This window comes from Rhinolophus sinicus, chromosome 2 (genome assembly GCF_057876585.1).
Source record: "Rhinolophus sinicus isolate RSI-liver-muscle chromosome 2, RSI-T2T, whole genome shotgun sequence".
In the NCBI taxonomy this organism is placed as follows: domain Eukaryota; kingdom Metazoa; phylum Chordata; class Mammalia; order Chiroptera; family Rhinolophidae; genus Rhinolophus; species Rhinolophus sinicus.
Genome location: NC_142502.1, coordinates 115197383 through 115212731, shown reverse-complemented (window position 1 = coordinate 115212731; position 15349 = coordinate 115197383). Strand labels below are relative to the sequence as shown.

The 15349-nt window shown below is 54.6% G+C and overlaps 1 protein-coding gene and 1 long non-coding RNA gene across 17 annotated transcripts in view; one reads left to right on the top strand and one right to left on the bottom strand.

Annotated features, from left to right (window-relative positions):
* Positions 1 to 12547, bottom strand: part of BCL2L11 (BCL2 like 11) — a 39612-nt gene extending 27065 nt beyond the window's left edge. For 2 of the 16 annotated variants that reach the window (XR_012496465.2, XM_088795948.1), the window contains exons 1-2: positions 10368 to 11094; positions 9441 to 9577 (exon numbers count right to left, since the gene is read on the bottom strand). Coding sequence is in view for 12 of the 16 variants with exons in the window: in XM_088795948.1 (XP_088652074.1) it covers positions 9441 to 9577; positions 10368 to 10885 (655 nt within the window). In the remaining 4 variants the exon portion in view is untranslated. The other 14 variants (XR_012496463.2, XR_012496462.2, XR_012496464.2 and 11 more) reach the window with 12 other exon arrangements.
* Positions 12548 to 12588: 41 nt separating this feature from the next.
* Positions 12589 to 14583, top strand: LOC141571780 (uncharacterized). The gene is made up of 2 exons (XR_016020399.1): positions 12589 to 12902; positions 13625 to 14583. It is a non-coding gene; the product is annotated as an uncharacterized LOC141571780 (long non-coding RNA).
* Positions 14584 to 15349: the final 766 nt, after the last annotated feature.

Genomic DNA, 15349 nt, shown 5'->3' with positions numbered 1-15349 from the left:
GCTGCCAGCAAGCCTGTCACTAAAAAAATGACCAAAGAAAGTTCTCCAAGCAGAAATGGTGACAGAAGGCTTAGGACTCCAGAAAGGAAAGAATACTGGAATGGAGAAAAAAGGGAGTAAACAGATACAACAAACTAGCCTACTTCTCATGTAAGATGGTGGAAGCAAAACAATGTACCACCAGCTGACATGGTGGCTCAACGTATTTGGAGAAAATATTTAAGGCAACTGTATTTGAGAAGTGAGGCAGGTAAGAGGTCCTGGTGGAAAGTGTGGTGACTACACTGAGAGGAATTCCTAAAATACTGACATCATTCATTCTGGTGGACTACAGTAAGTGACATCTGCATATTGTAATACCTGGAACGACCACCAAAAAAGCTATAAAGAGCAATACATTAAAAATACTATAAATAAAGATGGTATCCTAGAAATTGTTCAAATAAAAATAAAAGCAGAAACATATCAACAATTACCTTAAATATAAATGGTCTAAATACACCATTTAAAAGACAAATTTGGCGGAGTAAATAAAGAATGTCATCCGATGATACACTGCTACAAAAACTTACTTCAAATATAGGTTGGAAGTGAAAGGATGCAAAAAGACACACCCACGTAAACATTACACTAATTTTGTTTTACAGAAAGCAAGCGCGGCTATATTACTATCAGATAAAACGGACTTTACAGCAACGATAAAAGGATCAATCCAACAGGAAGACAGAACAATTCTAAGCACCAAACAACAGTGTCTCAAAAAACATGAAGCACAATCTGACAGATTTTACAGGGAAAACAGACCAATGCACCGTCACAGTTGGGGATTTCAACTCCACATTGTCAGCAATTGACAGACCTGCCAGAACAAGTCAGCAAGGAAGGGCTGGGTTGGATGCAGAAGGAGAAGTGAAAACGGGTGGAAGAAATATCAATAACCGACACCAATTCACTGCAGAAAGTTGCAAGGATCTGAGGTAACTTCTGATGAAAGGGGAGGAAGAAAGGGCCAAAGCAGGGCTGCATGTGAACATCAAGAGGACAAGAATGATGATTAGAGAAGAAACACACGGCTTTATCAGGCAAAGAAGATACTGCAATTGTTAAAGATTTTACTGGTTCTGTCACCGATTCCATCAGATGCAGCCAAGAAGTCACGTGGAGGCCGAGACTGGGAAGGGCAGCAATGGAAGAACTAGCAAAGGTCACCAAGAGCACAGATGTGTCATTAGGACCAAGGCCGAGACCAGCCACCCCCTCGTGCTCCCAATTCCTATGCACGGAATTTCGTGAAAGCTGGACAGTGCAGAGGCTGAGAGGAATAAAATGATTCATTTGAAATTCGCGCTGGGGGAGAGCTCTGCGGACCCCCTGGACCCCCAGAAAGACGCACCAGTGGGTCAGAGCAAACAAACTAAGCCTGGAACACCACTGGAGGCAAAGGGACAAGATGAAGCTGTCCTACTTCGGACACATCGTGACAAGGCCGGGTTCTCCGGGAAAGACAAGAATGCTGGGAAAATGGGAGGCAGAGGGGAGACGAAGGCCAAACGTGAGATGGACTAACTCCATAAAAGAAGCCAGAGGTTGAGACTCCAAGAGCTGAGCGGGGCTGTTGGGGACAGGACACTGTGGATGTCACTCATTCGTGGGGTCACCAGGAGGCACAGCCGACTCAATGGCACGTCACACACACACACACACACACACACACACACACACACACACACACACACACAATGTGTGAAAAGAATTACCCTCTGACCAAGCAGGACTTATCCGAGGCACGTGAGGTGATAACACTGAAAAACCCATGCATGTACCAGCTTAACCAACAGGCTCGTGTTAACTCACGTGACTGTATCAGTTCACGTCGAATAAACATTTTGTAAAATCTAACACCCCTTCCATCCACGATAACAACTCTCAGCAATGCAGAAATAAAGAGAAACTACATCTTTTTAAAGAGTATCTACAAAATACCTAGAGCTGACGTGCTTACTAATGGTTCAAGACAGAAAGCTTTCCCCCACAACTGGGAAGACTGGCAAGGACGTCTGCCTTCACCACCCTCACTCAACACAGCACTAGAAGCTCCAACTAGTGAAATAGGGCAAAAAAAAGAAAATGCACACTGATCAGAAAGGAAGAAATAAAATCGTCCCTGTTTGCAGACTACACGACTGTCTGGACTGAACTCCCAAGGAATTTACAAAACACTTGAGAATTAATGAGTTCATCAAGGATGCAGGATACAAGACCAACAGGCAAGAATGAACTGCATTTCTATGTAGTAAAGATGAACACATGGAAATGGAAATTAGACATACAATCCTATTGACAATTGCTCCAAAGTAAATGACATCTAGCAAAAAACAGGTATAATATCTGTGTGCTGAAAGTCACCAAAATGTAAAGATGTAAACACTCGAAGAGACCTATCTATTTATGGAACGGAGGACACACCAGTGAAGATGCATCTTCCCCTCCCAGTTGGCCTATAGGTTTAATACTATTCTTATAAAAGTCCCAAGAGGGTGTTTTTTTTTTTTTTTTGAAGGCACAGACAAGCTTATTCTAAAATTCCCATGAAAAGGCACAGGGCGAGGCTAAAACAACTTTGAAAAAAACAAAAAGCATAAGGTCTGGAATCACTGCATCCACTATCACAGCCTGGCATACAACCAGTCAGGTTGGCAGTGTGGTGTTGGCAGAGGGGCAGACACCTAGTACAGGGGGACACAAAATGGAACCGGAAATAGACCCAAACATGCCCACTGATTTTTGACCAAAGTATCAAAAGCAGTTACCTGGGACACCTTTTCAACAGGTGGTACTGGAAAGAATAAACACTGATCTGAACCTCACCCATTACACACAAATGAACAGTGTGAATCACAGATCTCACGTCACACGCAAATCTGTACAACTTTTAGAAGGAAAAAAGAGGCGAAAGTCTCTGGGACCTACGGCTTAATGGAGACACTAAACATGTGATCCAGAAAAGGAAAAACGCACAAACTAGACTTCATCCAAAGTGAAAAATTCTGCTCTATGAAGAGGATGCAAAGACAAGCTACAGACTGGGGGGGAATATGACAAAGGCATCGACTCTAGAATACACAAAAGCTCTCAAAACTTAAGAGTGAAAAATCCAAACAACCCAATCAAACGATGAGCAACAGGCATGAATGGCCATTTCACCGAGGAGGGGGTACAGATTCAAACGCATGAAAAATAGTCACCGTTAGCCATGGGGAAGTGCAAATTAAAACTACAACCGATGCCACTCCTGTGTGCCGGAATGGCTCCCATAAACACTGGTGGTGACACCCAGGGCTGGTTGTGGAGAAGCTGATGTCGCACACTGATGGGAATACGAACGGGACAGCCACGTTGGCAAACACCTCAGCAGTTTATTCAAGAACGCGTCACCCTATGACCCAACAATCACAATTCTGGGTATCTATCCCAAAGAAGCGACAATGCGTACTCACACAACAGGCCTATTCACACATCAGCTCAGTGCCCTGGTGAATCCATGGTGGCCGGTCACCGATGGGGGGGCCTCACAAGGGAAGTCTGCTCTCGGCCTCGACTGACTGGCAGCTGCCCGAAGACAGAGCAGGAGCCAACAGGTGACACACAGCGAGGGCCGGCTGTACAGGTCTCTGCCAGAGCCCGCAAGCAATCCAGATGTCCTTTGACGGGTCAACAGTGACACCATGGTGCAGCCGCGTGCAGTGGTACTCAGCAATAAGCACCGTGCAACTCCTGGCACACACACGCCACGGGTGGGTCACCAAAAATCATGCTGAGTGAACACAGCCAACCCCAAAAGGTCACGCATGGTCCGATGCTACTTGTCCAGTGAGCATGAAACAAGTGTAACAGTACAACCAGAGATGCTGTCAGGGGTCACAGTGGCTGTAAAGAGGCAGCGTGAGACATGCTCCGGACGGGGCTCTCCTGTTTGACTATGTGGTGGCGACACAGACCTGTGCACGTGGCAAACAGCACAGAAGGAAACACACACACGTGTGTGCACATGAAGTGAGCGTGGAACTGGTGAAATCTGAAGAAGGGAGGTGGACACTATCAACACCGTTTGCTGATTGTGACACTACACTGCTCTGCACGGTGCTGTGACAGTGGGAAATTGGGTAGAAGGTACACAGCACCTGTGCACTGTTCTTACAAATGCACGTGAGTGTGTACTCAGCTCAATATAGTGTTTGGTGAAAAGATACAAAATTAAAACAGTCTAGACAGCTGTCGGTCACTGAAGTTTGTTTGGAACCAGTGAAGAAAATGTCCTTTTTCTTGTCACTCCCTATCCTCACTCAGGACCTACAAGGTGACTGGACTGCCCTGGTGTCCACACTAGTGATGGCCAGGGTCCTCACCAACGACAATGGGGTGGCCTCGAGGCGTCCGAGGCAGCACACCACCCGCCCTCCACCTTTTCAAGGCCGTGTGTGCCCAGAGATTAAAGAGGTGAGACAACACTGAGTCTCACACTTGTCTGGAGAACGCGGCCCCCACATAGCTGGCGGGTGTTGGCTGCTCGGACGTTCACTCCCCAAGTCAACCATAGCAACCAAAGGACTAAGTTCCACGGAAATGGTGTGTTTTGAGGAGGAAGAATCAGGTCTGGCTGCTAAACAACGCCAGCAACAAACCTCATTTGACATTTTTCTAGTAGCCACACTTAAAAAAGTAGAAATAAACAGGTACAATTAACAGCAAAAACACATGTGATTTAACGGCCGACACACACGTGGAAAGGTAAGGCACACAACGATCACCGGGGAAACGCCTGTCGGAAACAGGGAGATGCACCCCACACCCACCAGGTGGCTGCTGCCGAACAAGAAAACACACCGCGCTGGTGAGGACGTGGAGAAAAGGGAACCCCCGTGCAGTGTTGGTGGGAATGTAAACTGGATGTGGCCTCTGCGGTGAATAGAATGGAGGGGCCTCAGAAAACTAAAAGTACAACCATGACAGGATCCAGCAATCCCACTGCCGAGTTATGCACCCAAGAGAAACGAAGCAGGATCTCACAGACATCTGCACCCCCACGTTCATAGACAGCGGCGTAATGCACGATGGCCACGAGATGAATGCAACCCAAGTGCCCAACGACAGATGAGTGGCTAAAGAAGTGGTCTATACACAGTGGGATATCATTCAGCCTTGAAAAAGGACATTCCAACACCTGGATGGACCTCGAGGACATTGTGCTCAGTGAAATAAGCCGGGCACAAAGGACAAATACTACAGGATTCCATTTCTGAGGTCCCCAGAACAGTCAAAATCTCAGACACAGATTAACTGCCAGGACCTGGGGGAGCAGCTACGGGGAGCTGCTGCCTGATAGGGTATAGTTTGGGTTTTAGGAGATGAGAAAGTTTGGAAATCGGCTGCACAACGATGTGAGTGTACTTCACACCACGGAAATGTGCACTTAGAAATGGTTAAGATGGTCAATCTTATGTTACAAATTTTTTTTTACCATAATAAAAAAAATGTATCTTTATTTTAACTACCCCAACATATAATCAGTATGAAAATGACCAGCAGGACACTTACACTCTTCTTCCTGGACTAAGGCTTCGATTCCCATATGAACTGGCACTGACAGCACATCTGTGTTAGATGAGTCCCACCTGAAGGCTCAATGACACCTGTGACTTCCCTACAAAGCCTGTGCTCAGCTAGACCTGACCTGTCACCCCTACGTGACAAACATCATAGCTAGATCCAAATAACAAACTAGTAGGGGAGGGTCTTTTTCTGGCTACCAGACATTTTTGGAAATGTGTCCTCAGGCAGCTCTCTGGAAGTCTCTGGAAGGGCTAATGGGCAGAGCTCCCAGCGTCAGGTCCTCATGGGGATTTGCAGGACGTCCCCTTAGAGAGCTGACAACCTAAGGACCAGCTCCAAGGGGAGCAACGCGGGAGACAGGGAGGGACACGGAGAACACTATTAACTCCAACCTGGGAATTCCCATGTGCCAAGCACAGGTATGAAGTTCAACTCACTCACCGAAGTGACACATGGGAGTAAACAATGAGCATGCACCCACCCTGACCTTCCTCAACCCCTACTCGCAATGGCCTCGACTGCACCTTCAAATGAGACTTTGCACAGCGTTTCATGCAGTTTCTTTAAAAACACACCCGACGTAAGCACCTCACCAGAAAAGGCACTCAGCCAACCAACTCCCATGTGATCTCGATGACAATCACCAGGTCTTCACTGAGAGAACATTCGTCCACTCCATCCTCCCAGGAGCAAGGGCGCTGACGCCTGGTCACGTGGACAGATGCGCACGTCTCACTGACACACACAACATCCCTGAGCACATCAGCACAGAAGTCGGGGGTGTGGAGGAAAAGAGAAGGCGTTCTAGTGGGACACCCAGCTGCTGTGACTCCCACACAGGACGACTTTCTCAGCAGGACAAAGATGTCGGACGATACTGACATACGCTGTTCTCTACCGCGAGTCGCGGGGCAGGATGTTTGTGGACAAAGGTGCTCCTAGGTTAAGGGGAACCCCTTCCAAACCTCACATCTGCGCCCCATTGCTGGGAACCCATCACAAAGACTGCTTTGTGAAAAGCGAATTCTGCAATAAATTATCAAAAGCTTCATTGACGATCTTAATGGATGTGGTTGAGTAAGGAACACTGAACACGGCCAAAAAGAGAACAGAACCAAATCTGCCAAGCAAGCACATTTCAAGGGCCTTCAGGCACCGAGCTATTGTCACGTCAACCAGGGAGAACGGGATGGACCACAAAGTCTGCAAACTTCCTCTCCTCCCCACGCCCACATCTGACTATCCTGTCCCCACCAGCCTGCCTGGGGGCCCCACCCCAGCACAGCCCCTCCCCACCAATTTCCCAAGAACTAATCCTGAAACTTAACTTGGTGTGTTAACTTCAGACACACTCCTCACACAACTTATCATTTAATCCAACATGCTCAGTTATCACACCCACGCACTGAAACATACTTAACGCGATAAAAATCACACCTCGGAACCCATCACTGTACTTTGCAGGCACAACCATAACTGTGCCTAATAATTTACATTGTGATCTCTAAAGCTCTTCATCTGTTGTCTCAAGTAACGGTGCTTACACCTTATAATTAGCTGGTTACAGAGTATGTCACCTGCCCTTCCATTAGAAAACACTCTACCTCAAGCACTGCTCTAGTCACAGGGCAGGAGGGGCCATTTCTGTGCGGTAAGCCACCACCTACAAAGAACAGCTCATTGGCCGGCAGTGGAAAAACACGCTTCCGAAGGCCCCTTAGACATTTGGTTTACACAGACCGTTAACACTGAGCCCTGCCAACGCACTTAGGGAGCAAGACCAGTGTGGGTTTACACACTCGGTGGCATTTGCACGGGCAGAGAAACGTACTTCTAAGGCACCAGGGAGTTCCAAGGCTGAACTGAGTGCAGGAGCAGCGCCAACAGCAACAACTAAGGTCATCATACTGGTAACACCTCCAGCGCCTTTCCCTAAGGGGGGACCCCAGTAAAGCGCAGTTGCAGCTCCGTGTCCTGGAGAATTGGTTCCAGGACCCCCACGGACACCCAAATCAGCGGTGCTCAAGTCTCTTCTATAAAATGGTACGGAACCTGTACTTGCACACAGGTGACAGCAGGGCGTGCCTGCATGTCACCTCATGTGCATGGACCCCGCTCAGGGCTCGGCACGTGGCAAGTTCAAGCTTTGCTTTTGGGAACTTTTTGTTTTACCCTCAAATATTTTTGATCCACAGGTGGTTCATCCCTCGGATGCAAAAGCTATGAATACGGAGGCTGACTGCATCTCTCAGCCTTTAGTAGGAGACGCACAGCCAACATATGCAGATGTTGCTGTTTTCGTCACAGGTGCCTACCATGTCCCAGGTGTGCCCAGCCTCTGACAAGTGACCAACCCTCTGAGGTTCTCTCTCTCTGTGACACAGGGACAGACCTGCAACGGCTGTCATCTCACTGAAGGTTATGGAGACAGAGCCCTACAGAATTTGCAAATGCAAGATTTGTCATTGTGTTCCGGCAGCTAGGTGTCTCCTTGGTGACTCTGTGTCACCTACAATTTAATAGAATCGATACTGGATTTCTTAATCGATAATGCTGCCTGTCCACTTGCTGTTATCTTGTTCACACAGGAGGTGCTGGTCTGGACCAGTGGAGAATGAGAACCTGGTGGGTCCTGATGAAGACACGGACTTTCCAATTAGGTGAGAACGGCGACTTGACCCGCATGCTTACCCTTTCACTGCCCGTACTCAGTCACATGCAGAAGGTCAAACGTCTAATGGAGACAGCAGATGTTTTTATCTGGCTTGCAGTGTTTTCAAATTTCTAAGTCAGTTGCCAATGTTTAAACATCAGGACTTTTGGCACCAGAATCTGCATTTTTGGATTATCTTGCAATATAAGAAAACCTAGCACTGAGCCCACATACCCTCAGGACCACCCTGGGGGCCGCCCTAACTCAGGCAAATGCTCTGCAGTGCACCCCAATCCCACCAGGTCAGCCCTCTCGCTGATAGCACTGCCAGGTTTTTCTGAGCACTGACTTTTGCCACTTCTGGTTCATTCAGACCCCAAAACTGCCTTTAACCCCTGAAATAAAAACCTACAATCTGATCTCATTAGGACTATGCCCAAACTGTCTAACAAAATAAACCCAAAGATGAATCTGAATAGAAAACAAATCATGTTCATGGTTCTCTGCCAGCACTGCCTGTATGAATGAGTTCACTTTTTTAAAATGTCATTTTTTAAAATTGATTAACTTGTCTCATCTCCACACTTTTGGTTATGCTGTCTGCTGTAACTGACCGATGCCCTTCCTGGTGGAATGTCATCAATAAGCAAGAACGCGCCATGTCATACTCTTACAAGGCAGCAGGTTCCAGCTCTGCAGCCCAACAACCTGATGCTTGGACCTCACCTCATCGTTTCCACAAAACGTGGTAATTTTTTTAAAAATGGGGGTTTGATGTTTTATTGGACACAATCTCCATTCCTATCAAAACATGGACTACAGCAGAACAATTTTAAAGGGTGTATAAATGCTACATGCAGCCTTTCAGCAGAGATTCAAACAACCACACGTCCACAGTCCCTTATCCAGAGGGGCTTACCCATTGCACTGAGATAATGGTTGAAGGCCTGGCAAGGAGGACTCGGCGTTTGTGTTGATTTGTCACAACTCATGGGTGCTGGGCTCCTGTCTGTGTCAAAAGAGAAATACCCACTGGAGGAGCGGGACAGCAGGGAGGATCTTCTCACAAAGATGAAGAGCGGGGATCTGGTGGCAAAAGGCCCGGGGCTGGCAGGCGGGGCCAGCGGGCCCTGAGGGCTGCCGTGGGGGCAGCGGTCCCCTTCACCTTCAGGATTACCTTGCCGCTCTATCTGTACAGAGGTCGGAGCCCCGGGCCTGAGCTGAGGAGGTCTCTCAGCAGGCTGCAATTGTCCACCTTCTCTGTTACACTCAGAACTTGCATCGGAAGGTTGCTTTGCCATTTGGTCTTTTTTTCTGCAAGTAAAATAAAACTAAGATTACCTTAAGCAAAATAATAATCACGAGTAACTCAATTAGTGACCTTTCACCTACTCGTTAAAAATGAATACCAAACACCTTAACTTCGTTAAAGTAACTTCATTACTTCGCATATGTCTGACAATCCTCTAAATAAGAATAAAAATACACCAAAAATAACAAAGGTATCATTTTCTGTGTTGGGGGTGGGAGAGCTAAACTTCTGGCTACCAAACAAAACAGCGAGAACGTCAATGACTTGTGGAACTGCTGCTGGAACACACACACGTTGTAAGGCAGGTAGCGTGTCCGAAGTCAATCCCAGGGCTCTGCTCCGAATGGCTGGACTACGCCAGAAGCCCGGCGGGCGGGTTCCCGGGGCCAGAAGCTGCGCTGGGGCTCAGGAGCGCGCGCAGAGGCAGCGACTGCAGGCGGCTGGCCGCGTTCCCCGCTCCGGCCCCATTGTTCTGCCGAAAGTGCTGAGGGCAGCAAGTCTGGGGAGGTTTGGCAAGGGCCGTCCGTCGTAGTAAGTGCGTCACAATAGTTTGTAACTCCGAGCCCGCCCGGCCCGCTCCCGCCCGCGATCCCTCCAGCGGGGGCAGCGCGGCGCACACCCCGGCAAAACTTCCCCCAAGTCCACCGCACTGTTATCTGCACACCTCCAAATACGGATCCCCGAAACCGGCCCGGGCGCCCCTGTAAGTTCACGGTAACCCCGCGCGATAGGCGACCCCGAGCGGGCGTCCTCTTCACCCCGTAGACCCTCCCTCTGCAGGCCGAAACTCACGTCCGCCCCTTCACTTCCGAGCGTCGCGTCCGGGCCCGGGCCCCGCGGCGTCCGGCCCGCGCCTTTCGCCGAACCGGAGCCCCCAGACCGTCACCGCGAAGGCGGTTCGCAAGACAAAGCCCGGGACCCGCGCTCAGAGCCCGCGGGGCGGCGCAGAGCCCGCAGCTGGCCGCGCGCCCGCCGCCGCGCTCCGCCGGGCCGCCCAGGGCTCCGCGCGCCGGGAACATCCTCCCTCCGCCGCTCCTCCCCTCGCGCTGTGCGCCCGCCGCCGCCGCCGGCTCCGCCGCCTCCCAGCGCCTCTGGCGCCGGTGCCTTCGCTCCCGATTGGCCCGTGCGCGCTCGCTCCCCACCCCAGCCAATCGCCGACCACGGAGGGGGCGGCGCCTACCGGCCAGGCCGCCAGAGGCGACGCGATTGTTGACAAACTCGACTCCGAGCGCCGCGCGGCCAGTGGCAGCGGCGGCATCGGGGCCTCCGGGCCCGGGCGGCTCAGCCACCTCTCCTGCCCCTCGGCCCATCCCGACTCCGCGCGCGCCTCGGCGGCTCCGGCCGCCGGGAGGAGCCGGTCAACTTGAAACAAAGCAGGAGCCGCAGGCCGACTTCAGACCCCAGTCCTTGTCGCCTGCCGCCGCCCCCTGCCCAGGCCCTCCGCAGAAAGCGCACTAGAGGCCTCCCTTCCCCAGTTGCAGCACCCATCCTTCCCAACTTCCTCCCTCTACGTTCCCGTGTGCCGCGGTCACGCACCAAAGCCGAGCGGCCACCGCCGGCCCCGGGCGCGCATATTCACGCGCACCGTGACCACAGCAGACAACCAGCACATCCACACCCCCAAGCCCGGCGTCCCAGCGCCAACCCCGAGGGGTCGCACCGCCATCAGCCCCGGTCATCAGCAAACGATCGGGCTGCGCTCGGGCACGCCCAGGGCGCTAAAACCGCCGGGCCCCACGAACGAAGCAGGTCCACGCTCGTCCACCGCGTGGCCCCGGCGGTAGAGGAATCCCTTGGTCCCTCGCTGTCCGTGACTCGTGCGCTCGGCATCGTCGCAGGGCGCCTACGGACGAGACGTCCCCAGGACACGTCCGAGAGGTTGGACGCAGCGGCTGCCTGGACCCCCCCTCGGCCTGCATGTGCACAAGGTAAAGCCGAGTCTCGTCAGCGAATCCCCAGCAATTCCGCAAATCCTCCGCACTCAGCCCGCACACCCGAGACCGGCTCGTACCGCGCGACCGGTGAGACTCCGCGGCCGGGCGCGCAGCTCACAAGGGAGAGTGGCCTCAGCTCCCGGGCCGACGCCGAGAGCACGCGCTGCCTTTCCAGCGGCCCGAGACGCTGCACCACCCCACGCGCCTCATCCCGGCCCGCGCCGCACATCCACTAAGAGCTTACGGCCTCTGGGAGCACGACTCCTCCCCAAGTAGACCTGCCTGGGGAGGGAGGGACCCGACCCGCTCCGATCGCCGCCTCCCGCCGGTAGACAAGCGGGACGGGGACGAGTGTCTAGCCCAGCACGTGCGCGGGAAGCGGGCAGAAGGTGCAGCGTGTGGCTCCAGCGCGTCTTCCACCCGTCCCGGATCCGGAGATATTTTACCTTGCGTTTCTCAGTCCGAGAGTCAGAGTCAGACATTGGGGGAGCGCGGTCCAGGGGAAGGCGCCAAGGCGGTGGCGGCGGAAGCGGAGCGAACCGAGCAGCCCGAGGCGATGCTGACCGCAGTGGGCAGGACGCGCCCGGCAGCTGCGAGGACCCGGCGGCGGCGGCGACACGGGCCGGAGCGATCTGAAGAGCACGAGACCTGGAGACTGCGCGGAGCGAAGTGAAACCCGCGACCCTGCAGCCCAGCTCCAGCCCGCGGCCCCGCGCCCGCGCCCAATCACCGTGGGCCCCGCCCCCGCCAAGGCCCGCCCCGCGCTGGTACCCCGCCCCTCCTTGGCGCTGCGGCCCCGGCGCGTGCGGGCCGCAGCAGGTAAAGGCGGGGCGGCGTGTAGGGTTCCCGCTGCGCGCGCCGCCCGCCCTGCCCTGCCCGGCGTGTTTACCGAGTGACTTAGGCTGCTGGCAGCGGTGTGCGCGCCCATCCCCCACCCCAATATGCAACCTCGCCTCTCCCCCAGCCAGCAGCGGCGACCGCCGCGGCAAGCGCGTGGAACAGAGGGGGCCTCAGGAGGCGCCGCTGAGCTCTGGACCGGCTGCGGGAGTTTCTGTCAGCCGCCCTGGGGCAGACGCAAGGACCGTTGGTCCCCAAGAACGCGCGGTTAAACAGTATAGCAGGGGGCCTCTGCGCAATCTCCCCTCCCAGAGTCCGGGCTCCCGGCCGGACTCGATCTGCAGGCTGCTCATCTTCCTCGCCCTAGCCCCCGCGGCTCTCTGGGGCGCCCTCCTCATGGCACTCGCAAGGGCACCCAGCTTTTTTCCCCCGCGCCGAACCTCCGCTAAGCGGCGGAGCCCTTACGGGGAAGAGACCAAAATAGGGCGCGGAGCAACCCCCAAGGCCTCTTTCTGCGGTTCGGGTGTAAGGCGGAAAGCGAGCGCGCACGGAGCAGGTAAAATAGGGAAATGAAAAATGAACTCGGGAAAAAAAATACTTTTAAGAAAAAAAAGAAAAGACCGAGAAGAGCCGCTGCCTCCAGGTGGGGGAGAGGGTGGTGCGTCCGCTGGATGGGATCCTCGAGGTTTTTTGGGCTCAGAGACCCGCCCAGGAACCATCCCTCGGCGTGCTGGGGCCGGTACAGGCAGCTCGGGGTTCGGGCCCGCGTGGAGAGCGCTGTGGTGGTGCAGGTACGCCCCACCTCTCCGCCGGGTCTTCTATCTCCCTCCTTCTCGAGATCCGCACCCCCACCTGTCCTCCCAGTGCGCGTCCTGCGATGCCCGGGCTCTGAGATACTGTGGTGCCGGAGTTGGGGCGAGGCCAGTGGGGAGATGGGACATTTTGTCGCGGGGGAGCCCAGGCTGGACAGCTTAAAGAAACTCAATTTAGGTACCGCCCTAATCGGCACCCCGAAACAGAGAAGGAAAGGTACCCAGTGTTGTCCCGCCGTCTGGCCACCTTGGTCAGTTTTTGTTTGTAACCAAATACAGGGCAGTGTGATAGCACAGCCCGATTGGTCTCAGCGCGTCCTCCCGCGAGTCCTGAGAGAGCGGCCAGGGGTTCCTGGAGGGCATTTCGCTGCAGGAGCGAAAGGACGGGGCCATGCATGCGACCGGGTGTATGCAGAGGCCGGAGGGCTATCCTGACGCGGCTTCGGGCGTTCGCCCGTGACCACAGGTGGCGGCTGCAGGCGAACTCTGCTCGGTAGCCGCCCAGCATGGCACCCGGAACCAGCCACGGAACCGACTGCACCTGCTGGGAGCCCCAACCCGCCGCGCTCCATGGTGCTCGGCGCTCTCCGTGGGGCTGGGCGAGGCAGGCAGGGGCCGGAACAGAAACGCGCCCTGGCGGTGTAGTCTGCTCCGGTGCTGCTCTGTCGCCCCCGCGCCGCCCGCTCTAGCGACCCGCTGAACACCAGAAAACACAGGCGTCGGCGAAGCAAGCGGTTAAGCGCTCTTACCCGTTCACGCCACACAGACTGTGCTGCGGAGCTTGGGCCTAGCGCCCGCACCGTTGACCGCGAGCCCTTCCCGCCCTGTCCCAGGAGCCTTCCCGCAGCGTCGGGAGGTCCTCCCGAAACCGGGCCCGGAGCCTAGAGGTAGGGGCAGCGTAAGAAGGGCAACAGGCATCAGGTCTCCGCTCCGGTCCCAGATGGCGCCTTTGCGGACACCAGCGGAGCGGTGCCCCCTCCACGACAAGTGGAGCGGGGGCACTGAAGATGGCTGGGACCAAAAGGGCCACCGGGACCTGAGGCAAGGAAAGTCCGCGGCCCTCGCCCAGCGCACGGGCGTCGCCGGGTGATGTCTCCCCGCCCTCGGCAAACCGCTGGAGCGCCTTCGCGTAGCGTCATTTCTTTATTAAACGTGGTGTCTGCGCTCTGCTCGAGAACAGTATAATTGCGCTTGGTAAAGACGTTTCTCGCGCGCTGTCCTGCGACCGGGAAGTCCAGCCGAGCTGGCGCCGTGCGGAGCCGGCCCCGGCGCAGGCTCCCGACGGGTCGCGCGCTTCCTCGCAGAGCCAGGGAGGTTGTGACTCACCATAGCCATGTCGATCGCTGAGCTGAACCTCTGCCTGCGGGGGTTGATTTCTGTGCTTTGATTTTTTTTTTCACTCAACACCACAGTTTTTCAAAATCACTGGGAATCTGAGTCACCTCTGCCAGTGGGAGACCTTGGGTGGCACGGGGCCGTACGCTCGCAGGGGCCCCATTCTGTGGAGGGGGTCCCGCCGAAGCCAGAGAGGTGGCGCCGGCGGGAGGGTTACAGCGAGAGGGCGCAGCACCGCAAGCACTCCCTTCCCGACAGCCCCGCGCGCACCTCGAGAGCCTCGGCGGGACCCCCACATTACAGCCACGCGCGCCCCAGCAGGGCCTCAGCCCCAGCTCGGGTCGCCAGAGAAGCGACTTGGTGGCAGCTGTGGGCGGGCCACCACCCTGCTGCCATGCCCTCTATAACTTGGCTCCAGGTTTGGCCCGCGGAGAGCGCGCCCCTTCCCCGGCCCCGGGCTGCAGCGGCGCTGGGTAGAAGGCCCAGGCGGCCAGCGGGTTGCTGATCCCCGCAATCGGCGCGTGTAGGAAGGTGTGCGGAATGTTAAAGGCGGAGGTCACCCGCAGGGCATCGTTCTTCACCGAGTCACACAAATCCAGCAACTGTAAAACATGACGCAAAGGGACGGTCAGATGCCATATCACTCACAGGGGCTGGACGCCCACCCCCAGGCACGCGCACACCCAGAGGCTGGATTTCCTGGGACCAGGAGGGTAGAGGCCGTTGTTCATGAATAACCCTAGCAAGCCTTTTTCATCTTAGAAATTCCTGGGTCTGTGACACTTAGCCTGGCAGGAGCCCGCTTATTCCGGAAAGAGGTGGGTGGGCTCCAAATCCGCTGTGAGCTCCAGACCTG